The following is a 26,000-nucleotide window of genomic DNA, read 5'->3' as shown; positions in this document are numbered from 1 at the left end:
CTATGAAAATATCTCCGTGAATACTCAAAGCAGATGCGGACCATTTTAGTTCAGGAGGCCAGCTTTGAGAGGAACTTGAGAGAGATGGTTTGTTAATATTACATAGAACTTTCCATTGGTCCATTTTCATATGAAAGGGCAGTTGTATTGCTCTCAGGTCTGTCTGTGTTTACAAAACCACACTGTATTATAGAATTTGAACTAAGTGCAGAGGTAAGCAATTTAAAATGACAAGGTTGACCCTAAAGCAACAGTTGCCAAGGGTTAGAAATAGACCCCCAGTGATATGCAAGAGAGATATATATGTAACGTTCAAATAGTTATTTGCATGTTTGCATTTACTTTGATGTATATAAGAACAGTAACAAGCACACCAGACCATAACTGTCTTTTAAAGTTCTAAAAAACTGGATGGATTTAACAAAAAATACTAAGTGTAGCTGAGCATGGTGGCGCATGCCTTTAATCCCAGCACTCGGGAGACACAGGTAGAACGATCACCATGAGTTCAAGGCCTCCCTGAGACTCCATAGTGAATTCCAGGTCAGCCTGGGCTAGAGCGAGACCCTACCTCGAAAAGTAAATTTACAAAAATTAAGTGAGTATAGGCAGTACAGTACATGGGCAACACAGCATTTGTTTGGGCTTGGGAAATGCCAAAGCTGAACCTTCCTCCTTCTCAGATCAGCAAACGGTGATATGGATGCTAACCCAAACATGTTAGTGTTTTTTGTTTGGTTTTGTTTTCTGATGTGTAGGGTCTCACTCTAGCTCAGGCTGACCTGGAATTCACTATGGAGTCTCAGGGTGCCCTTGAACTCACGGTGATTCTCCTACATCTGCCTCCCACGAGCTCGGGTGAAAGGTGTGTGCTACCACGCCCAGCTCATGTTAGTATTTTTTCTTCTTCTTTTTAAAAATATTTTATTCATTTATTTTAGAGAAAGAGAGAGAGAAAGAGGAAGAGGGAGAGGAAGAGAGAGTGGGCGTGCCACAGCCTCTAGCCACTGCAGATGAACTCCAGACATATTTGCCTTCTTGTGTATCTGACTTACGTGTGTCCTGGGGAATTGAACTGGGGTCCTTAGGTTTTGTAGGTAAAGCCTTAACCACTAAGCCATTTCCCCTGCCCTCTTGTTAGTTTTTGTTTGTTTGTTTGTTTGTTTGTTTTTTGGTTGTTTGGTTTTTCAAGGTAGGTCTCACTCTAGCCCAGGCTGACCTGGAATTTATTGTGTCGTCTCAGGGTGGCCTAGAATTTACAGTGATCCTCCTACCTCTGCCTCCCAAGTGCTGGTATTAAAGGCGTGTGCCACCACAGTCGGCTCATGTAATGGGCCTTTGTTTTTCCATTTCTGTCATTGATTCCCTTTGAGTATTCATGGAAAGAAAATATAATTCATGCTGCTTGGTTTCAGATGGTTGAGACCTTGTATAACAACGGTGCTAATTCTATATGGGAACATTCTTTGCTGGACCCTGCCTCCATTATGAGTGGAAGACGTAAGGCTAATCCGCAGGATAAAGTACAGTGAGTGGAATGTTTATAAATACTGCTGTTTCTTTGTAACAAGTGGCTCTATTGAAAAGAGTGCATCTATTTTGATCATCCTCCACCAGGGCATAGCAGAGGGGGGACTCCAGTTGTTCCTTGGGCTCTGTGCTGCTATAAACCCAGAATAGGCAGGTGGGACCATCACTTATGCATGGTTACCCAACAGGAGTTAATGGTTTCTCCGGTTGTAGACCAAGGCTTGGAGGCTGTAAATGTAACCAGATTTAAACTTAGATATTCAAACAATAAGCAGACAGACCAGAAATCTAGGTTCTGGCTCCATTCTGCCCAGTGCCTCACCTCTAAGATAGGTCTAACTGCCACTTCCTCTCAAACTTGCAATCAATTAAGAAAATTACACAGGGCAGAAGGATCCTGAAAAAGCAGGTATTTTGCAGTCCCCACCATTATGACTAATGTGTGTTTTCAGACTTCAGGTCTTAATTACTGCCGAAACTTACTCCAGCTTTGTTCATTTTATTTTCAAGTGGGGGGTGTAGGTCACTTCCTCTACTTTTCACAACAAAGAATGGGAAATGCCGCATTGAACTGTAAGCGAGCTGCTTTTTTGTTTGTTTGTTTGTTTTCAAATCAGCCCCAATAAAGCCGAATTCATCAGAGCCAAGTATCAGATGCTGGCGTTTGTCCACCGCCTGCCCTGCCGGGATGACGATAGTGTGACCGCAAAAGACCTGAGCAAGGTGGGTCACTTGTATACAGACCCTTAAAAAGCCCCAGAGACAGTTTTACTTGAAAAAAAAAAAATCTTAGAGAGGAAGAAGAAAAACAAAAGCTTTACAGTACATTCTGTAATTAATACAGCTTCTTACTGCCTTCAGTTTTTTTTCCCTATGCACATGACAGCCATTCCTCCAATTGGAGGTACTGGACAAAAAGGAAAATAACATGTCTAAACAACTGTTTTGTGTTTTGTTGTTTTTTCCGCCCCAGTATGGGCTTTACATTATATTTTGTAAGTTTTCTATTTCACTTGGAAATAAAAGCCATCTCAGAGTTTGTTTCTAGAAGGGACTAGAAAGTTTACAGGATGATTGTTTCTGAAAAGGACTGAAGAAAAAAAAAATAGCAGAGGAACTTCTTCAGGTGTCCAGGGTACATACAGCAAGTGAGAACACTCTTTAGAAAGCCAAGTGTGACTCAAAGCTGTAGGAACAGCATGGCTTATTAGACTTGTAAAATGAACAGCTGCTTTTCTTTGTCGCGGGCCTTGGCATGCTTTTGTGAGTTGCCGTATATGCACATCTCTATGTTGCAAGTAGTGCTTTGGACTTGGTGTTTACAATGCACAATAGGAAGTTTTGCATACAAATGTGTATAGTTGTTATTTCCTCGATTACAATACTGAAATGATTTTATGTTTTTCTTTTTCAAAGTAAAAAATATTTAGGTTAAAAAAAAGTACTGGTTTGCAGATGTCAGAGTAGGTTTTGCTACTCCTGTGAAGTTTATTGTATCTTGTATAATTCTAGACTTGACTTGAAGGAAGGCAGTTCATTTTCTGAGTGCTTAAAAGCTTTACTGTTGGTTGGGCGTGGTGCATGCCTTTAATCCCAGTACTTGGGTGGCAGAGGTAGGAGGATTGCCTTGAGTTCGAGGCCACTCTGAGACTACATAGTGAATTCCAAGTCAACCTGGGCAAGAGGGAAACTCTACCTTGAAAAACAAAAACAAAAGCCCCACACCTTTCAAGGTTCAGGGTCCATTGTAGAAGAGGTGGCAGAAACAACATAAGAGCCAAAGGAAGGGTAGGACTCCTTACAATGCACTCTTCCAGACACAAAATGGCCTGGATATCCCTGACTTCGAAGTGCCTGGCGCTACGTACACAAGACCATCATAGAGAGACTGATTGAGAAGGGGAGGGGATATGATGGAGAGTGAAGTTGTGAAGGGCAAAGTCGGGGGTTAATTATCTTGGTTTATTGTCTATAGTTATGGAAGTTCATAATTTAAAAAAAGCTTTTCTGTGATTTCTTTTTTCTACCCAGAAAGACCTCAAGAAATTGTGCTGGATAGGTCAGAAGTGTTTGATAGAGAGCGGGTGTTGCAAGGCAGTGTCCTATAGCTTACACAATATGCATTTGGAAGCCCTAAGAACAACAGTGACAGCTAATAATGAGTATTACAACAGCATGTGAAGTCAGACGAGGTAGCTCACATCTTTAATACTGGCATTCAGATGGCTGAGGTAGGAGGATTGTCATGAGTTTGAAGCCAGCCTGGGCTACAGAGTAAGTTCCAGGTCAGCCCAGGCTAGGTAAGACCCTGCTTCAAAAACAATAAAAAAATTATAAAGATAATTTTGAAGATAGCATTTGAATTCTTTGAGCATTTTCTGTATATGGACTCAGTGAAAATACTTTGTTACGTTGTGGAATTGCTGATAGGTAGCACTGTGCTCACCATTTTAGAAATGAGGAAATGAATGTTCAGCTTTCTTAAAAATGTTTTCAACATCACAGCTCTAACGGGCAGAGCTAAAGTTCAGGAATTGCAGAGCCATGTGAGACCACCTCCTATTGCTTCTCACTTAGGATCTGGTTGTATCACTTTCTTGGATGAGTCCTGTACTTGGGCAGGTTGCCCTTAGCAGCCCGGGTTCCTTGTAAGTAAAATATGTCAGGCCCAGGGCCATGAAGTTAGCTCAGTTGGCAAAGTGCTTGCTATGCAGGCATGAGGACCTGAGTTTAATCTCCAGAACCCATGTAAAAGCCAGAGTACTGGTGTGCACTCATGAGCCCGTGCTGGGGAGGCCAAGACAGGCAGATCCTAGGGCTTTCTGGCCATCCGTCTAGCTAAATCCCTGCCTAATGATAGAACCTGTCTCAAAAAAAGGTAGGCTGGCCGGGCGTGGTGGCTCACGCCTTTAATCCCAGCACTTGGGAGGCAGTGGTAGGAGGATCGCTGTGAGTTCGAGGACATCCTGAGACTACATAGTGAATTCCAGGTCAGCCTGGGCCAGAGTGAGACCCTACCTCAAAAAAAAACAAACAAAAAGAGGCAGGCAGCATTCTAGGTGACAACATCTGAGGTTGTCCTTTGTCTTCCACAAACTCAGTGCCAGATCCACGTGGTTGTGAACAAGGAAGAAGACTATTCCACCCACCTCACCAAGCCAAATGAAGAGTGTGTGTAACTAATGTAGCATAGATTAAATAAACTGCCCGCTGCTCTTAAGACATCATTGCTAACACTTAAACAAATATTCCTTTGTGTATTTTTCAGCAACTTCATTCAAGTGTGAGAACAGGGAATCTTGAAACCTGTTTGAGACTGTTATCTTTAGGAGCCCAAGCCAACTTCTTTCATCCTGTAAGGAAATATGCATTGATTCCGATGTTAAATTGAAACAGTTGTGATTGAATAGACTGATTTAGTTGGCTTTTAAATTTTCCTATTTTTATTAATGATTCTTAGGAAAAAGGAAGTACCCCACTTCATGTCGCATCCAAAGCGGGACAGATCTTGCAGGCTGAATTATTGGCAGTATATGGAGCTGACCCAGGCACACAGGATTCTAGTGGGAAAACTCCTGTTGACTATGCAAGGTGAGAGCCTGAGATTCTTACCCCTTCTGTGTGCTGGGTATGGTTCATTGCCAGTGACTAAATTGTGTATGCTTAACAGTTAGCCACTATAAAGACTTGCATTCTGTTATTTTGTAAATGAAGACATTTCAAATGCACGAAAGCTCAGCCACACAAAATCAGGGAAGAGTAGATTCATAGATTCTGTGCTTACCTTCCAGTCTTTTACTTGAATAACACAAGTGATATTTGAGCCATAGTCAGAGTACAAGTCAGGCATCTAGAATTAAAGAGTGCTAGAGATATGAGTTGGAGAGATGGCTGAGCAGTTAAGGTGCTTGCCTGTTAAGGTGGGCCTAAGGACCCAAGTTCGATTCTTCAGGTCCTACGTAAGCCAGATGCACAAGATAGTGCAGTGGCTAGAGGCCCTGGCACACCCGTTCTCTCTCTCTCTCTTTTCTCTCTCACTCTGTCTCTCCCTCTCTCAAATACAAATAGAAAAAGAATGCTGGAGACATAGTTTGATGGTAGAACACTTCCTATCAAGGGGTATGGGCAGAATACAAAACCTACTATTAGTTTTGTTTTATTTTTTAATATATTTTTTTAGTTATTTGCAAGCAGGGAGCAAGAATGAGCATGCCAGAGTCTCCTGCAATTGCAAACAAACTCCAGACATATGTGCCTCTTTGTGCATCTGGCTTTACATGGGTACTAGGGAACTGACCTGGGCTGGCAGGCTTTACCGGCAAGTTCCTTTAATTGCTGAACCATCTCTCCAGCCCTAATCTTCAGTTTCTGTTAATATATTTTATTTATTTGTTAGTTTATTTGCAAGCAGAGAGAGAGATGACACAGAAAATGGACACACCAGGGCCTCCAGCCACTGCAAACAAACTCCAGATACATGCACCTCTTTGTGCATCTGGTTTTTCATGGTTATAGGAGAATTGAACCTGGGTCATTGGGGTTTGCAGGCAAGCGCCTTAACTAATGAGCCATCTCTGCAGCTCTACTCTTTAGTTTTTTATAGTATTTATTTATTTATTTATTTATTTATTTTGTTTTTTTTGAGTTAGGGTCTTGCTCTAAGCCCAGGCTGACTGGAATTCACTATATAGTCTCAGGGTGGTCTCAAACTCACAGCAATCCTCTTACTTCTGCCTCCCAAGTACTGGGATTAAAGGCATGTACCACCACACCTGGCTACTCTTTGGGTTTTTGTTTGTTCGTTGTTTATAATTTATTTACTTGAGAGTGAGAAGGGGGGAGAGAATGGGCCAAGAGGGTCTCCAACCACTACAAACTCTAGACACATGTGCCACCTTGTGCATTGGCTTTATGTGAGTATTGGGGAATTGAACTCAGGTCCTTATGCTTTGTAGGCAAGCACCTTAACTGCTGAAAATCTCTTCAGCCCCTTCTTTAGTTTTTTTAATGCTCAGTCATTGATTAAAATCAAATTTATGGATAGATATGTAAGTGACAAGTGTAGTAAATATGTTCAGTGTTTTAAGATAGTGGCCTTCTGGGTGTTTATATACGTCTTGAAAATTTCCCAAATGTAGTTTTGTTTTGTTTTTGAGACAGGAAGTTACTCAGTTGCCCAGGATAATCTCAAACTCTTATACACAAACAATGCTCTTACCTCTGACTGCTGAGAAACCAGAACTGCAGTCAAGCACCTCCTGCCTCTTCTTCCCAAGCGCTAGGATAACGGATGCAGTTGTCCACAATTGGTCTTAAAAAATATGTCTCCAGCTGAGTGTGGTTGCACACTTCTTTAATTCCAGCACTTGGGAGGCAGAGGTAGGAGGATCGCTGTGAGTTCAAGGCTACCCTGAGACTAAATAGTGAATTCCAGGTCAGCCTGAGCTAGAATGAAATCCTACCTCAAAAAACCAAAAATAAAATACATACATACATACATACACATGTATACATGCATGTGCCCCCTTGTGCATCTGGCATATGTGGATTCTGGAGAGTCGAACCAGGATCCTTTGGCTTGGCAGGCAAACACCTTAACCTCTAAGCCATCTCTCCAGCCCATAAAACAATTTAATGTTGTTTAGATAGAGTGGGTTTATGTATACGTATATGTATGTATGTATGTATATCTCCCCAGTGATTAGGCTATCTCTTTAGTTGGCCATTGAAGAGTGGGCGGGGTTGGGCGTGTGAAGGAGCAGCGAGACCAGCCCAGGTGAGAGGAAAGGATGTGAGGCGAGGTGAGGGGGAGAGGGGTGTGGGAACGATGGCAGGGGTACAGTATTTCATCACATCTGAGACAGATTTGGCTCATCATTTCATCCAACACTAAAAACTAAAAATGACCGTGTCTTACCAATTGTGGAGTATTTTATGACTTCATAGATGTTTATAAATGAGAAAATAAGATGTCTATATTAAACTCAAAGATGTGTGGAAGGTTGGAGAATGTTTTGTGGGAAGAGGAACTGAGTGAAACTAAATTCAAATCTTTGAAAACTTTATTGTTTACTTTGGATTATTTTCGTGACTGTGCATAGAATAGTCTCTCAATAGAACAGTATGTTTATATGCCTTGTTACTAAAAGGATCTCAAGGAGCTTAAATATTTACTTTGTGAGTAAAGAAAGGCAAGCCATTTTTTGTTGCAGAAATTGAAGATAAGCCAAGTAGCTATGAGAAGGAGGTCTTCGTCAGGTAGTTCCGTCTTCCTAAGCTGAGGCCCTTGAAGTGGTTTCTGGTCTCTGTACACTTGTAGGGCCAGCTGCCCTCACTGGACCCTAGGGAAGGGCCTTCTTGACAGTGTTGAGGTCTGGGCCCATGCTGGCCTTACTGATCCAAAGTTTCCAAAGTGAGGTCTGAGCATTGTTAGTTTCTGGAAATACTCTATGAATGAGTTTTGCAAACCTCTATTCTCAACCTTTTTTTTTTTTTGTGGTGGGGTCTCACTCTAGCCCAGGCTTACCTGAAATTCACTGTGTAGTCTCAGACTTGCTTCGAACTCACAGTGATCCTCCCAGCTCTGCCTCCCAAGTGCTGGGGTTAAAGGCGTGCACCACCACACACACCTTATTCTCAACCATTTTTAAATTGTATTTTCTTATATATCTAAATGAAGGTACTCCTTATATCTCTCATAAGTCTTTTGTTTGTTTGTTTGTTTGTTGAGGTAGGGTCTCCCTCTGGTCCAGGCTGACCTGGAATTAACTCTGTAGTCTCAGGGTGGCCTTGAACTCATGGCGATCCTCCTACCTCTGCCTCCCAAGTGCTGGGATTAAAGGCGTGCGCCACCACACCTGGCTCTCATAAGTCTTTACCTTCCTTAAGTATGCTATTTTGGACATTAATACAGGAAAGGAGGTAGTTCAGATGGTAATACTGGGTTATAGAAGGGTGGGACTCAGTGCAGATCTAGAAAATCTACCTCACACAATATTTCAAAAGTCATGTCTTATAACTGCTCAGGTGGCTCAGAGGATGTCTTTGTACTTTTTAAATTCAAAAGCTAGTGAATTGTGAGCTGTATCAATGGTACTTTGTTTTTCTTGGTAGGCAAGGAGGGCACCATGAGCTGGCAGAACGCCTTGTAGAAATACAGTATGAGCTGACTGATAGACTGGCCTTTTATCTGTGTGGCAGGAAACCAGGTAAGTGAGCAGATAATAACTTCACTACAACTCCATTCTGGAGGGTTCTGGAAAAACAAGTCAGGACACTATTTTTTACAACTTTCTCTGCTTTAGAGTATCCAAAAGAAAATAATAAGGATTTAAAAAAATATTTTATTTATTTGAGTATGAGAGAGATAAAAAGGCAGATAAAGAGAGAATGGGTGTGCCAGGGCCTCTAGCCACTACAGACAAACTCCAGAGACATACTCTGCAACATTGTGCACTGACTTACATAGGTACTAGGGAATTGAACCTGGGTCCTTAGGCTTTGCAGGCAAGTGCCTTAACCACTAAGCCATCTCCCAGCCCAAGTTTTATTTTATTTTTTTATTTTTGTTTTGTTTTTCGAGGTAGGGTCTCACTCTCTAGCCCAGGCTGACCTGGAATTTACTATGTAGTCTCAGGGTGTCCTTGAACTCACAGTGATCCTCCTATCTGTGCAACCTGAGTGCTGGGATTAAAGGTGTGTGCCACCACACCCATCTTTTATTTTATTTTTTAAAAATTTTTATTGCTTATTTGCAACCACAGAGAGAAAGAGAGAGACTGGGTGTACCAGGGCTTCTTGCCACTGCAAATGAACTCCAGATGTATGCTCTACTTTGTACATATGGCTTTCCATGGGTACTAGGGAATCAAACCTGGGCCATGAGGTTTTGTATGCAAGTGCCTTTAACCACTGAGCCATCTCCCCAGCCATCAATAAGGATTTTTATTTGAAAGGATAAGATAGCTGTAGAATTCATTCTGTTTATTTTCAGGTAGGTTCTTGCTGTGTATCCTAGGTTGGCCTAATTTGCTTTATAGCCCAGACAGGCCTTATACACCTATCCTCCTGCTTCCACAAGTGTATGGCACCATATGGCATAGATAGCTGCAGTTATATGTAGAAGTCTGATATTGATTTAATCTTGAATTATTAGTTTTTAAAACTTTATTTTAGCTCTAGAGAAGTAGTTGTTTCAAGAATCCACAAGAATAGGGCTAGAAAGATGGCCTACCGGTTAAGGCATTTGCCTGCAAAGTCTCAGTACTCAGAAGCCAGAAGTATAAAGTGGCACATGCATCTGGAGTTCATTTGTAGGCTCTGGTGTGCTTATTCTCTCTGTCTGTCTGTCTTATCGCTACTTCTCTTTCTGCTTGTAAATATGTAAATTAAAAAAAAAGAATCTACAAGAATAACTGAACCAAAATTGAATGTGCATACTTCTTGAACCTCACTGGACTAGCTATGAAAGAGCAAATTTGTGTATATATTCATGTATTTGTATACATATAGTATATCCTGTCTGTGTGTTTTTCCACACTTCCTGCTGTGCTGAGAATCAAACCTAGGCCTCTATGTTGCTAGGCACGTACTCTACCACCAAGCGACATTCCCAACCCTGTAATCCTATATGTTTTTTTTATTACAATTTTTTTTGGTTTTTCGAGGTAGGGTTTCATTCTAGCCCAGGCTGACCTGAAATTCACTATGTATTATCAGGGTGGCCTTGAACTCACAGTGATCCTCCTACCTCTGCCTCCCAAGTGCTGGGATTAAAGTAGTATGCCACCATGCTTGGCTTATATTTTATTTTTTAAAATAAATTTTTATTTATTTGCAAGCAAAGAAAGAAAGTGAATGGGCACACTAGGGGCTTTCACCACTATAAACAAACTCCAGAAACATGCACCAGTATGTGCATCTGGCTTTATGTGAATAGTAAAGAATCAAACCCAGACCATCAGGCTTTGTAAGCAAGTGCCTTTAACCACTAAACCATCTCTCCAGCCCAATCCTGTATTTTAAAGAATGAATCATTTGTGCCTCAGAACATTCTATTGAAGAAATACAAGGTTCATTTAAAAAAAAAAATTTTTTTTTTTTTTTTTAAGAAAGGGAATACCACATTCAGAAAATAGGAATGGCTGGATATGGTTGCACATGCCTTTAATCCCCATGAGGCAGAAGTAGAAGGATCACTGTGCATTCTAGCACAGCCTGAGACATAGTAAATTCCAGACCAGCCTGGGCTAGGGCAAAACCCTACCTCATAAAACCAAAAGGGTGGGGAGAGAAGAAGGAGAGAGAGAGAGAGAGAATACTTCTCAAATCATGTTTTTATAAAAGTACATATTTCATTAATTCATTTAAGTGTAGAGAGAGAATGGGCACACCCGGCCCTCTATGTAGCCACTACAACAACTTCCAGATGCATGTACCACGTCTGGCTTACATGAGTGCTGAGGAATTGGACCTGGGTCTTTAGGCTTTGCAGACAAATGTCTTAACCACTAAGCCATCTGTCCAGCCCCAAATCATTTTTTAATATTTTATTTTTATTCATTTGAGTGAGAGAGAAAGAGGCAGACAGAGAGAAGGACATGCCAGGGCCTCTAGCTACTGCAAACAAACTCCAGATGCATGTGCCACCATGTAAATCTGGCTCACGTGGGTACTGGGGAATTGAACCTGGATCCTTAGGCTTCACAGACAAGTGCCTTAACTGCTAAGCCATCTCTCCAGCCCCCAAATCATGTTTTGAGGCTAGCATTACCCTGATACCAAATCCAGCAGTTATAGTACAAAAAAAATAGGTATCATGAACAAAAATCCTTAGCAAGGGATGGAGGCATGGTTTAGCAGTTAAGGCAATTGCCTGCAAAGCCTGAGGACCCATGTTCTACTCTCCAGATCCCACTTAGCCAAACTCACAAAGGTGAGACAAGTGCAAGGTCACACATGCCCACTAGGTGGCGCAAGCATTTGGAGTGTGATTTCAGTGGCTGAGGCCCTGGTGCACCAATTCTCTCTCTCCCTCTGTATCTCTCTCTGTTACTTGCATTCTTACTCTCTCTAAAAATAAAATTAAAAAAAAATCCTTAGCATATATTAGTGCATTAAGTCTAGCAAAACATATTTAAAAAAAAAAGTAAGAGGAGTTTCAGGATGTGCAAACCTGACAGCAGTTGGAAATGAGTTAATGTGATTCATCACACATTAACAGACTAAAAGAAAATTTATACATTTATGTCAGTTCTTGCCTTAAAGGCATTTAGCCAAATTCAACTTCTATTTATGATTCAAAAAACATAGCAAGCTTGGAACATATGGAACTTGCTTATCCAGATACAAGCTATCCCTAGAAAGCCAACAGTTGGCATCATGTTTAATACTATAAGACTAGTTTTGCTTTCAGGAAGCAAGACTAAGATGTTCATTTTTGGGGGTGGGGCCATTGAGGTAGTGTCTCTTGCCCAGGCTAACCTAGAACTTACCTCTGTCCTCCCACCTCAGCCTCCCCAGCACTAGGATTAAATGTATATGCCATTATACCTAGTAGATGTTCACTTTTTTTTTATTTTTGGTTTATCAAGGTAGGGTCTCACTCTAGCCCATGCTGACCTGGAATTCACAATGTCGTCTCAGGGTGGCCTTGAACTCATGACAATCCTCCTACCTCTGCCTCCCAAGTGCTGGGATTAAAGGCGTGCGCCACCACACCCAGCCCAAGATGTTCACTTTTTACCACTCCTTGTCACCATCACACTGGAAATACTATTGCCAGAAAGCCAAGAAAAAAATAAAATTTATACAGCTTGAAAAGGGAGAAATAAAACTCCCCACTCAAATGAGATCATTTCTATGTAGAAAATCCCAAGGAACCTATAAGAAAAGCCCTAAAACTACCAGTAAGTGTAGGAAGGTTACAGAACACAAAGACAAAAGCCCCAAATCGTATCTTTTGACTAGCAATAACCAGTTGGGAACTGGAAAAATAATTCTCTCATGACTTTAAATTAAATACTTGAGTGCAGGGTTGGAGAGATTGCTCAGTGGTTAAGTGCACTTCCAGCCCAAACATGAGGGCCTTAGTGGCCCTGAGACTTCCCAAGTGCAAAACTCCAGATCCCGTGTAAATAGCTGAGTGTGGCCACGCATGCTTGTAACCCCAGTCTTGCAGGGCATCCAGAGCATTGGAGACCTGAGAATTTCCCGAGCCCACGAGCTCTGGAATCAGTTAAGAGACTCTCATGCTCAAAACAAGACCAGAGTGGCAGAGCAGGACCCGAAGCTCTGCTTTGGCTAGTAGGTGAGAGCCCTCTCTGCAGGCGAGTATGGGGTGCCACCCCACAGACACAGACAAGTTAAAAAAAATACTTAATTGTAAATCATGTGTATGTGTATGGGTGCTGAAAATAAAATGCTGATGAAATCAAGGATGGCCTAGATAAGTGGAGAAACACACAATGTTTACAAATTGGAAATTCCAACATAGTTATCAGTCTTCTTTATAGAAAATACATAAGTGTAATTCTGTACAGGATTTTTCATCAATACAGATACTCTTTTTTGCTTGTTTATTTTTATTTATTTATTTGAAAGCGACAGGCACAGAGAGAAAGAGGCAGAGAGAGAGAGAGAGAGGGTGCCCCAGTGCCTCTGGCCACTGCAGACGAACTCCAGACGCGGGTGCCCCTTGTGCTTCTGAAGGCTAATGTGGGTCCTGGGGAATCGAGCCTCGAACTGGGTCCTTAGGCTTCACAAGTAAGCACTTAACCACTAAGCCATCTTTCCAGCCCTAGATATTCTTTTTGAAAAGTTAGGGTTCCCATTCTTACAGAGTTTTGGGCCATGGAGGGAGATTGAAGGGACCCAAGTAGAGTTAGATTGTCACAAGACCAGCTGAGTACAGACTGACTTCTACCATGAAGATTCTGAAATCTACTTCTAGAACTGTTCACCAAATGGCCTGACCCTGGTTTGGTTTTATTTTGGAGGTTTTGTTTTTTGGGTTTTTTGTTTTGTTATGTTTTGCTTTGCTTTTCAAGGTAGGGTCTCACTCTAGCTCCGACTGACCTGGAATTCACTATTGTCTCAGGGTGGCCTTGAACTCATGGAGATCCTCCTATCTCTGCTTCCCAAATGCTGGGATTAAAGGCATGTGCCACCATGCCTGGCAATAATTTTTTTTTTTTTTTTTTGGTTAACATTTTCAGACCTGCTATTTATTTACCAAAAGTATGACAGGAGCAGACAGCCAGGCATCACATCTTCACATTAGCATGAAGAAAGTAGAGACAGCAAGCTGAATGCAGCAAGGTGGTACCAAGTTATAACACCCCCAAGAGCTGCTCCCATTGACACAGTTTCTCCAGCAAGGCTTCACCTCCCCAAAGCTCCACAACCTTGTTGAACATCACCACCCACTGGGGATTAAGTATTCAAATACATGAGTCATACCTTTAGCTCCTTAAATGAACCATGACATAAAAATAAGATTTTCACAAAAGGTGTCATTCTTTGACCATAATTAAGTAATCACATATGTTCATGCTTCCAAGTTTTTGTTCAAGTCATTTCAAGTGTCTTACAATCCTGTCTGCAAGTAAAATAAGATTCATTCCTCAGCATTAAGATCTGGCAATAATTTTTTAAAATTATTTTTATTTATTTATTTGAGAGAGAGAGAGTATATAGAAGTAGGCACAGAGAGCGTGCAAGAGAGAATGGGCGTGCCGGGGCCTCCAACCACTGCAAGCAAACTCCAAATGCATGTGCCCCCTTGTGCATCTAGCTTATGTGGGTTTTGGGGAGTTGAATGGGCTGGAGAGATGGTTCAGCGAGTGGTTAAGGTGTTTGCCTGCAAAGCCAAAGGACCCTGGTTCGATTCCTTAAAGATCCATGTAAGCCAAATGCACAAGGGGGCACGTGCATCTGGAGTTCACTCGCAGTGGGTGAAAGCTCTGATGCACCCATCTTCTCTCTCCCTTTCAAATAAATAATAAAATATTTAAAATGTTTTATTTATTAGAAAGGCAGAGAGAGTGTGAATATAGGTCTGTCAGGACCTCTAGCCTCTGCAAATGAACTCCAGATGTATGAGCCAACTTGTGCTTCTGGGGTTTTACATGGATACTGGGGACTCAAACCCCAGTCCTTAGGCTTTGCTGGTAAACAACCACTAAGCCATCTCTCCAGCCCCACTGAGACTTCTTTTTTATTTGGCAGCTTCTGTAATTACAGATAATAAGCCATGATAATTCCCTCACTTCCCCCTTCACAAATCCACACTCCATCATATCCCCTCCCTCTCTCCATTAGTCTCTCTTTTATTTTGAGGTCATCATCTTTTCCTCCTATTACGAGGGTCTTGGGAAGGTAGTGCTGGGCACTGCGAGGTCATGTATGTCGAGGCCAGTTTCTCTCTGGACAATTGCATTGTAAGCAGTCCTACTCTTCCTTTGACTCTTACATTCTTTGTGCCACCTTTTCTGCAGTGGACCCTGAGCCTTGGAATGTGTGATAGAGATGTTTCATTGCTGGACACTCCTCCCTCACTTCTTCTCAGCACTCTGTTGCCTTTTGGGTCATCCCAGTGGTCACCACCATCTGAAAAGAGAAGCTTCTCTAACCAAAAGTGAGAGTAGCACTAATATATGGTTATGAATGTTAAGTAAAGTGCTTAAAGGGCATTTTGGTGGGCATAATATATGCATTTAACCAGACCAGAGCAGGCATTACAGTCCTAAGGCTCATGATCTCCTCCACCATAGGCTTTTGATTAAGTTTTCAGTACCAGGCATATATTCCCTCCCTTAAAGTGGGCCTGCAGTCCAATTAGTGAGCATTTGGTTTCCCTCATAACAGATATGCCACTATTGCACTGTTTGGCCTGGCTGGCCAAACTTGAGGCTTGTGCAGTGTCTACTGTTTTTACCACTGATGACTTCTGTCTCCCATAGGGCTGTATGCAGTGCAGCTTTTTCCAGCTTTCTGTCAGCTGGTCTACAACAGGGAGGTTTTCAGCTCAGCCCCAGTTTGATTTCTCTTGGAAGGTAGAGGTAGGAGGATCACTGTGAGTTCAAGGCTAGCCTGAGACTATATAATAAATTTTAGATCAGCCTGGGCTAGAGTGAGACCCTACCTCGAAAAACCAAAAATAAATAAATGAATGAAAAGACGAAGGAACTAGATTAGCCAGAGCAGTGTTTCAGAAGGGTGATGTGGACGGAAGTGCCTGCCAGTTTTCAGGCTTGTGAGAAAGTTCTGCAGCATGTGAGACAGTGTTGGTACTGGTGAGGAATAGGCTCATGGCTCAGTGGAACAGTGCAAAGAAACAGACCAGCATAAATATCCTGGGTGAGTTTTCTAATTTCTTTTTTCGGTGCTGAAGAATGAACCCAGGGCCTTGCACTTTGTAGGTAAGTGCTCTTCCACTGAGTTAAATCTCCATCCAATCCCTTCAGTTGATTTCTGATGAAGTTTCACTGAAGATTAGTGAAGGATGAATAACCTTTTTCCATTACTAATATTGTACTGAGCCAACTGGACTTCATGTACAGGAAAATGAACTTGAACCCAAATTTCGTACCTTATACCTTCCCAGTTCCACTTTCTTGTTGATCACTAGTAGTCAAAAGAAATGAAAGAAACTTAACAAATTATACTTCATCAAAATCAAAAGCTTTTTTGGGGATTTGTTTTGAGATAGTCTCACTCTGTGCCTCCCAACTCAAAACGCTCCTCCTGCCTCAACCTCCCTAGTGCTAGATTATAAATATGCACCATGCTTGGCTTTAAAATCAAGAGAGAGAGAGAGAGAGAGAGAGAGAGTGTGTGTGTGTGTGTGTGTGTGTGTGTATGGCTGTGGTTAAGAGTATGAAACGACAAGCCACAGACTGGAGGAAATATTTAGAAATCACATATCTAATGAATATGTATCTAGAAAGTTTTAAAGACTAATTTTTAAAAACTTGGACGGTGCTAGACACAGTGGCACAGATCTGTAATCCCAGCACTTGATAGGCTCAGCCAGGGTCATTTCCTTTTGTTTATTATTATTATTATTATTATTATTATTATTATTATTTTAAAGAGCAAAGCATTTATTTTCAGGTGGGTTCCTATTGTATTTAAATTTTTTTGTTCATTCTTATTTTTTTATTTGAGAGTGACAGACAGAGAAAGAGGCAGATATATATATATATATATAGAGAGAGAGAGAGAGAGAGAGAGAAAGAGAAAGGGGGGAGGAGAGAGAAGAAGGAGGAGGGGGGGGAGGGAGGCGGGCGCATGCCAGGGCTTCCAGCCACTGCAAACGAACTCCAGATGCATGCGCCCCCTTGTGCATCTGGCTATTGTGGCTCCTAGAGAATCGAGCCTCAAGCCGGGGTCCTTAGGCTTCACAGGCAAGTGCTTAACTGCTAAGCCATCTCTCCAGCCCTTTATTATTATTATTATTTTTTATTTTATTTTATTTTTTTATTTTTTGCGAGGTAGGGTCTCACTCTAGCTCAGGCTGACCTGGAATTCACTCTGTAGTCTCAGGGTGGCCTCGAACTCTCGGCGATCCTCCTACCTCTGCCTCCCAAGTGCTAGGATTAAAGGCGTGCGCCACCACGCCTGGCTCTTTTTTATGATTTTTTATTTGGCCTTTGATTTTCTACGTAGTCAAGGATGACATTCAACACTTGCCTCCCACTCCTGACTGCCGAGATACAGGTATGTGTTGCCATACGCAGCTTCAGGATTATTTCTTGAGCCCTGGAGTGCAAGACTAGCCTGGGAAACATAGTGATACTTCATCTCAAAAAAATGGCTGGAGAAATTCCTCAGTGGGTAAGGCACTTGACTGCAAAGCCTAACAACCTAGGTTCAATTTCCCCAGTACCCATTTAAAGCCAGATACACAAAGTAGTGCATGCATATGGAGTTCATTTTCCACAGCTAGAGGCCCTGGCACACCCACTCATTTTCTTTCTCCCTCCCTCCCTCTCTCTCTCCTTGCAAATAAATAATTCTTTTTTTCCTGAGGTGGGGTCTTACTCTAGCCCAGGCTGGCCTAGAACTCATTCTGTAGTTCCATACTGGCCTTGAATTCACACTGATCCTCCTACCTCTGCCTCCCCAGTGCTAGGATTAAAGGGGTGTGCTACCACACCCAGCAAAAATATTTTAAAAAAATGAAAAAAAAAAAAACCTTGGATAAAGATAGTATATGGATGGCAAAAAATAAGCACATGAGAAAAATCATAGAAATGGAAATTAAAACCACTGTGTCCCTTAACCACTAAGCCATCTGTCTAGTACAATGTCAAAAGTTTTGAAAACCCAAAACTGACGATGTAAATGGTGGTGGAGTGGGGAGTGGCTCCGTGGATAAAGTGCCATGAGGCATGAGCATGAGGACCTGAGTTTGGGTCCCCAATGCCTATGTAAAAATTGGATATGGGTTGGAGAGATGGTTTAGTAGTTCAAGGCACCTGCTTGCAAGGCCTGCTGGCCGGAGTTCAATTCCCCAGTACCCACATAAAGCCAGATGCATTGTACAAAGAGGCTCTGGCACACCCATTTTCTCTCTCTTCCTTTCTCTTTTTCAAATAAAAATAAACAGGGCTTGAGAGATGGCTCAGCGGTTAAGGTACTTGCCTGCAAAGTATAACTACCTGGGTTTGGTTCCCCAGTACCCGTGTAAAGCCAGATGCACAAAGTGGTGCATACATTTGGAGTTTATAACATCTACAGGCCCCGGTGTGCCCATTCTGTCTCTCTCCTCTCTGTCTTTCTGCTTGCAAATAAATAAATTAATTAATTAAATGTTTAGTGCTGGAGGGATGGCTTAGAGGTTAAGGTGCTTGCCTGCAAAGTCAAAGGACCCAGATTCAGTTTCCCAGGACCCACATAAGCCAGATGAACAAGGTGGTGCATGTGTCTGGAGTTTGTTTGCATTGGTTGGAGGCCCTGGTGATCCCATTCTCTCTCTCTAAAATAAAAATAAAAATGTTTAGAGGGGGAAAGCTAGATATGGCACTAGCCTATATTCCCAGCAGAGGGGAGACAAGGATAGCAGGATCGCTAGGGCTTGCTGGCTACCTAGTGTAACTGAATCTGAGCTACAGGTTCAGTGACAGGTCTTATCTCAAAAAGTGAAAGGCGAAAAGCAATTGAGGAAGATACCTAATGACCTCTGGCCTCCCCCCATCCCCAGACATACATGTGTCAAAATATGAAATACTGAGGAGGTGGCTCACTGGTTAACAGCGCTTGCCACCTAGGCATGAGAGCCTCTCAGGCTGGAGACCACCAAGTTCAGTTCCCCAGAACCCATGTGAAAAGCTGGGTGGGTCATGCTTGTGTGACAGATCAGTATCCTCTGAAGCTAGGTTAAGTGTGAGTCTGTAAGCATACTGGAAGGTGAAGTGTCTAGATTAGCAGGCAGAGACCACCTGCTCCAGGCCTGACTTTTGTACTAGTTGCTTAATTTGAACAGGCCACCAGAGCTCTCTGAAGCTCCACCATCTGTCACTGGGCTGATGGGAGCCTGCTCTGAGCTTATCTACCTCCTTCAACATCCATCTGGGGCTGGAGACCATCAGGTATTCTGGGGGTGAGCTAATCAGTTGTAAAATTAGGGTGAGCTTGGGTTTCTGTTGAATGATGCCAGCTGGATCTTTTGTACTGTGAGAAGATAGTGATCCTAGGTACTAGACAGGTTTTCCAGAAACTGTAACTCATTTCACAACTTCTGTTCCTCCATGTGATTCATAGTAATCCAAAAAATACTAACTGCAAAACTTAAATGGAAAAAATAATGGTGGGGCTCCTTTATAGACCTCATTAATATTTATATGAACAAACCTTGGTTTTTGTTTCAGATCATAAAAGTGGACAGCATTTTATAATACCTCAAATGGCAGACAGGTAAGGATATCAAAATGCCAATCAGTTTTGACTGCTTCCAATATTTCCTTGGTTATATAGTGTTGAAGTGTATTGTATTTTGTGTTTAACAAAGCCCATACATTTTTCTCTTTTATGGCTATACACTTTGGAAATAAGACGGCTGTAAGTAACCCACCATATGAAACTTAAGTTTGAAAGAACACAAATTCACAGCTTTACACATAAGAAATCACAGCCAGTGATATTGTCACTATTTTAGCCAGCTATGATAGTATGCTGTGTTGATAGGTTTTATGTTATATTCATAAGTATTTCTGTATCATAAGAGATTGCATTCATTGTTTATAACAAAGGTCAAGGGCCAGATAGCAAGTAGTTTAGGCTTTGTGAGCCATGCAGTCTGTCACAGCCGCTCAGCTCTGCTGCTGTAGGTGAAAGTAGCAGTGATGTGTTAAGAAAATGGCTGAGCACTGAAACTTGAATTGCATATAACTTTCACATCTTGAGAAATGACCCCCTCCCATGCCTGCAGCCATTTAAGAATCTAAAAACCGTTCCTTAGCTCATGGACTGAGCCGAAAAGCCATAATTTGCTGGCCCTTGTCTGTAAGATCAGGTGAGTTCATTGCCACACCAGTGAACCCTTAGACCCTGCTTATCCGGTTACCTTTGCACAAATACTGTCAGGAAAGTATAAAATGAACTGGTATTGCAGGTTGGACCCCACCATTCTAGTTTTTCACATTTCCCCTTTTCTTGCCCCCACCCGCTGGTGCTGGGGATGCAACTCCTGCCCATTAGGCATATTCCCTTGGTGGGTTTTTTGTTTCTTTGCTTTTAAATTTTTTATTTTCATTTTATTTATTTATTTATTTTTTTGAGGTAGGTTTTCACTCTAGCCCAGGCTGACCTGGAATTTACTATGTGGTCTCAGCTGGCCTCGAACTCATGGCAATCCTCCTACCTCTGCCTCCCTAGTGCTGTGATTAAAGGTGTGCGCCACCAAGCCTAGTGATTTTTTTTTTGTTTTTAATTTTTTTAATTTTTTAATTTATTATTATTATTTTTTTTTTGAGATAGGGTCTCACTCTAGCTTAAGCTGACCTGGAATTTACTATGTAGTTTCAGGGTATCCTTAAACTCATGGTAATTCTCCTACCTCTGCCTCCCAATTTTTTTTTTTTTTTAATACTTAAAAAAATGTGACTCCAAAAAAATAAAAAAGTGTGACTTTTCACATAAGGACCAGGAGCTAGCTTTTGTCATTAGTTGGTGGGCATTGATTTTTCTCTTTTTCGTGTTAAATAACTATTGTATTCCTAGGAGTCTTTTGATTCTCTTGGGCTATAGACTGGTTAGCTCGGACGGTTCCCGAGCTAAAGATTGAGCATCCTAATCTTCTACAGAGTCCACAGATATGGTTCTATTTATTTGCTTATTAGTTTTGTACATTTTCTTAGCAGCCTGGATCTGTCTGAGTTGGCAAAAGCTGCTAAGAAGAAACTTCAGTCTGTGAGTACCTCTCCTTACTGGTGACCCCAGTATGGAAGTCCTGCTTGTCAGTCTTAGTCACCTGTTGCATCAGACGGGTCTATTTCCTACTTAGAGATGTGATTAGTTGAAGCAAACCACCAGGTGGTAGTGATGAAGATGGATAGCACTATTGAATATACCTAGTTCATGGGCTACGTCAAGGAATCCCATTTTTCTCTGTCATGTTAAAAGTGCAGCCTGTGCCTGTGGAGTTGTTTGCCCTTATCAGAGTATGCTGGTTGGTCTCAGGATAAGCGAGTAAGCGGAGTGCCCTCCCTTGGGATGGCTTCTGATAGCACGTGGGCTGCTCAGGAATGGTAAAAGCTGATGCTGGTAGGCTGATGAGCCTGTGCCTTCATTCCCCGTCCCAGTTAACCCTCTTGCCCTTCATTCATAATATGCTCCTCACCAGAGCTTTCCACACGTGAGCTTAAAGCTGGTGGCCCAAGCCCGTGTATGTGCCCAGGGAGTCTGCCCATCCCTGCAGGTCACAACTTGGATGCATATCTGTCTTTACAGCCTGCCCACCTCAGGCCTAGTCAGAACCCAGGGAAACTGACTTCTCTGAGAGTGCTTTTTCCTCTGTCCAGTCCCCTCAAATGAAGCCTCAGTAAGGGTGCTTCCTGGTCACGTGGAAAGATTTCACTCCTTAACTTTTCTCATTGTTCTCAGGATTAGAACCAAGATGCTTAGCTTCTCTTTATAACTTTTAAGAATGACTTTCCCATCTGATTACTGTATGTGTGCATGTGTGCGTGCGTGCATGCATGTTGGGATGTCTCTGTGGATTAGCTCTCTGAGGCTGAGAGTAGCTGCCTGCTCTAGGAATGCCTTTTTCCTGATGTTTGCCTTGCCCAGCTCCCATGCCTCTGAGCACTGCCTCGGCATAGATGGCAGCTTTCCCAAAGCCCTGCTCTGAAACCACAGCACCCCTGATTTGTAACATTCTCCTTATCCCCCTTCACAAAAGACCCTGTTTAGAACGTAACCTAACATTATTAAGTATCATATAAAATGAACTTATCCTTATTAGTGCTTAAGTGTATTATGAAATAAATGTGTTTTACGCAATTTGCTTGGTGTCTGTGTTCTGTATCTACAGTCTGTGTGTCTGTGTGTTTTATTGCCTTTCTTAAATTAAGAAGGCCATGTAATAAGATATTTATGATGATAGGCTTCAGAGGCAGCACAGTATACTGTGTTCCTCCTTTTAAATTACTGATAATGTGTTCTAAAAAACAAACTTTTTTGCCAGATGTATTGGCACACACCTTTAATCACAGTACTTGGGAGGCAGAGGTAGGAGGATCGCTGTGAATTCAAGGCCAGCTTGATACTACGTAGTGATTTTTAGGTCAGCTTGGGCTAGAGACCCTACCTCCAAAACCAAAACCAAACCACCACAACACAAAAAGTAATTTAACCTAAATAAAACCTAGATTATTCTGATGTTCTTGTGTCTGCTAATCTGAAGCCATGTGAAAGCTGAGGTTATGTCTCTAACATGTGGCAGGCACTAAATGAATGCCTTGGACAGAGTTTAGAATGGCTCTCTAGAGCTTAGGCTGTGGGTCAGGCTGGTCAGGTTCACCCCTCAGCTCTGTCAAGCACTGTAGCCTTCATGTGGCTTGGTGCCATCCCCTCCCTTAAGAAGGTGATGGTACAGCAGGATATAGACCAGGAGCCCTAGGGAAGGAAGGGGTGAGCTGTCTCTATCCCCCACTGAGCAGCCCAGGACCTCCTCATAGATGCTGGCTATTAGCAGTACCAGGGCAGCATTCATCTCCCACTATTCTCTCTCGCTCCCTTTCTTCCTCCTTCCCTCCATCCCTCCTTTCTCTCTTTCTTTCTTCTTTCTTTCCCCCACTTGATTCTCCTGCTTTCATCCATCCATTCCCTCCCTCCCTGTCTTCCTCTCTTTCTCCTGCTTTCCTCCCTAATGAGAATCTGAGAGAAATAGAGCAGGTGAGTGAATGCGTTCATGAGTTAGTAAAGGTCAGCATTTTGAAAGTGTTGAAGCAGGTAACTACTGTTCCTTAGTGTCCTTGTCTGTAAGAGGAACAATAGTAAATCCCATCTTCATGAAGGTGTTATAAATAGCAATAGGAGGCTGTTAGCACAGTGCCTGGGATGCAAACCCTCAGTTGGGGTGTCCCAGGATTGCCATTAGTGACACTGAAGCAGTGGAATTGTCCTCAGTTGTTTTCTCTTGTGGACTGTACTCAGGCTCAGTATATATGTAAAAGTTTTTTTAACATACTTTATTTTTATTTATTTATTTGACAGAGAAAAAGGGAGAGAGAGAGAAAGAATGAGTATGCCAGGCCTCCAGCCACTGCAAATGAAACTCCAGATGTATGTGCCCCCTTGTGCATCTGGCTAACGTAGGTCCTGGAGACTCAAATCTGGGTCCTTTGGCTTTGCAGGCAAATGCCTTAACTGCTAAGTTATTCCTCTAGCCCACAGTATATATATATTTAAAGAATCTATATTTTTATTTATTTGACAGAAAGAGGGAAAGAGAGAGAGAAAAAAAATGGATGTGCCAGGGCCTCTAGCTGCTGCAAATGAACTCCAGACATGTGGCCACCTTGTGCATCTGGCATGGGTCCTGGAGAATTGAACCTGGGTCCTTTGGCTTTGCAAGCAAATGTCTTAACTGCCAAGCCATCCCTCCAGCCCTCAGTATTTTGTTATACATGTGGAGTGAGAATTGAAAGAAACCTCTTTTGTTCAGAACTGGAAATTGTAGTTGTAGATCCCATAGCCTGCTGCTTTTTTTTTTCTTTTTAAACCCAGTGCTGTATTGTTGCTGTGGGGTCTCTAGCCAGCATGGAGATTGCCACATAAAAGACCTGCAGCTTCACCTGGGTGGCTGCTTCCTGAGCCCCCTAAGTGTCAGGTAGTGTTCATGGATGTGAGGAAACAGTGGTCAGTCTTATCAGATTGGGCATCTGCCCTCACAGAGCAGGCGGCAGTCAGTTAAGTCAAAGCTAAAAGCGTCAGGGTGAGCTTCATGAGGCAGAAAGGACAGAGGGAGCCGGAGCTGCCCCGGCAGGGGCTTAGCCTTGGCTGAGTTGGGAAGATCTGGCTTGTCCTTTCTGTTCCTGGCTGCTGCCGCAGGCCCCCTCAGCCTGAATGGTGATGGGAGCAGACACGACACAGTGCCCTGCTGACTCAGGCTGGGCTTTGTTGACAGGGAAGCTTAGCCGTGCTAGGGTTGCAGGATGGCTATTGAGATGTCAGCAAAGAAGCTTCACTGAAGTCTGGGTCATGTTTTTGTGCAGTGGCCCAGTGAACCGCTCCAAAGGCATGGTTGATTTTCGTTTTGTGGTACCAGCTATCTAACCCTCATTCTAGACAAGCGCTGTAGCGGTAAGCTACATGCCCAACCCTAGCAGCACATTTTCACTTCTTCATCAACTACCAGGAGTTTAGGATCCCTTTTGGTAAAGGCAACAAAATCTCCCAGGGGCAGAAGCGATCCTCAGGATGTTAGCACCAGGATGGCACAGCAGGTGCCTGCTTTTGAGACGATGCTGGTAGCTGCCTCTTGCCTTCTCAGGAGCAGTGACGTGCCGCTGAGAGAGGCAGGTGCTTCTAGAACATTCGTACAGTTTGGAAATGGTTCTGTGACAGGGTATCTTACCAGGCACTAGCTTTAAATAGGACATTGAGATAAAGGGGTGAATAAGTCGCAGTTCTTTCTCGTCCTCCCAGTGTTAATTGTTGTCCCTTGTGTTCCTGATATTTTTTTGCTTTCAGCTAAGTAATCATTTGTTTGAAGAACTTGCCATGGATGTGTACGATGAAGTTGACAGGCGAGAGACTGATGCAGGTGACTTAACATGTGGCTTTATCTACTAAGCTTCTGTTATCAGTGGGCAGTGGCGAGCTGCCAGCCTCAGTGTTTTACTTGCCCAATTTCTGCTGTCCTCATAACCCATGTGTCGACATGTACTTTTGCGTGTGTTGGCTTCAGAGTGCGCTCCCCCAAGTCTCCCTAGTAACACGTGAGCCGTGCCTCCCAGCGGAGCCGTGGCACCCCAGGTGTGATGAGATTCTGTCTCTGGCTCTTTCCTCTGGCTAGTCTGGCTTGCCACGCAAAACCACAGCACCTTGGTAACTGAGACAACCGTCGTCCCCTTTCTTCCGGTCAATCCTGAGTACTCATCAACACGCAATCAGGCAAGTGACGTGGTTTGAAAAGTTAGTAATAGTTTTACATGGGGGATGACCAGTGTCATGGTATTTCATTTCCCAAGGATGAGTATTATGTATTGATGGATTGAATTTAAAATATCTTTCATAGCTGGGTGTGGTGGTGCACACCTTTAATCCCAGCACTCGGGAGGCAGAGGTAGGAGGACTGCTGTGAGTTGGAGGCTACCCTGAGACTACATAGTAAATTCCAGGTCTGCCTGGGCTACAGTGAGACCCTACCTCAAAAAAAATATATGTATCTTTTATATGTAGAAAGAGCTTACAGAATAAGAAAAATAATAGATGTGAACAGACAAATACAAATGGCTTGCAAATAATGATGAAATATTTAATCTTACTCATAAACGTAGGGACAGCCATAAAGTCCATCATAAAGGACACTGACCTGGCAGAACTTCTCATGCTGCAGGGTAGGAGGGAGAAGAGGGCAGTTGTTTGCCCATTCAGAAGCCTCAAAGTTAAGCACTTCCATATACACAAGATTGCTCTCCAAATTCACTTTTCATTATGGGTCTACTTTTAAGCTAAATCATTAATGGTAGGAACTTTTTGTGTGTCTTTATTTTAGTAGTGCTGAGCGTTGAACCCAGGGCTTCATTCATGTTAGGCAAGTACTCAACCAGTGAGCTACACCCCCAACCAGAGCTATTGTACTTTTTTCAAAGAAGAAGCACATATTCACAGTCAATATTTAAATATTAAGAAGTTCTCTTATATAAATGATCTAAAATTGTTGTAATGGAAAACATTAAGGTTTAATTAGATGATAGCTGTAATTTATTGTACTGTGATCATGCTTGAAGATTGTTGGC

General features: G+C 42.5%; 1 protein-coding gene across 12 annotated transcripts in view; it reads left to right on the top strand.

Annotated features, from left to right (window-relative positions):
• Git2 (GIT ArfGAP 2) overlaps positions 1 to 26,000 on the top strand; it is a 67,144-nt gene that overhangs the window by 8,392 nt on the left and 32,752 nt on the right. For 5 of the 12 annotated variants that reach the window (XM_004664116.2, XM_045132324.1, XM_045132322.1 and 2 more), the window contains exons 3-12: positions 1,416 to 1,528; positions 2,148 to 2,253; positions 4,799 to 4,885; positions 4,991 to 5,121; positions 8,644 to 8,738; positions 19,404 to 19,449; positions 19,588 to 19,593; positions 20,892 to 20,943; positions 24,730 to 24,802; positions 25,055 to 25,152. In XM_004664116.2, the coding sequence (XP_004664173.2) occupies positions 1,416 to 1,528; positions 2,148 to 2,253; positions 4,799 to 4,885; positions 4,991 to 5,121; positions 8,644 to 8,738; positions 19,404 to 19,449; positions 19,588 to 19,593; positions 20,892 to 20,943; positions 24,730 to 24,802; positions 25,055 to 25,152 (807 nt within the window). The remainder of the gene's footprint in view (positions 1 to 1,415; positions 1,529 to 2,147; positions 2,254 to 4,798; positions 4,886 to 4,990; positions 5,122 to 8,643; positions 8,739 to 19,403; positions 19,450 to 19,587; positions 19,594 to 20,891; positions 20,944 to 24,729; positions 24,803 to 25,054; positions 25,153 to 26,000) is intronic. The other 7 variants (XM_004664115.2, XM_004664113.2, XM_004664112.2 and 4 more) reach the window with 3 other exon arrangements.

This window comes from Jaculus jaculus, chromosome 13, assembly GCF_020740685.1.
Source record: "Jaculus jaculus isolate mJacJac1 chromosome 13, mJacJac1.mat.Y.cur, whole genome shotgun sequence".
NCBI classification, from domain to species: Eukaryota; Metazoa; Chordata; class Mammalia; order Rodentia; family Dipodidae; genus Jaculus; species Jaculus jaculus.
Note: the sequence above shows the minus strand (reverse complement) of the source record. Positions and strands in the feature narration are given on the sequence as shown.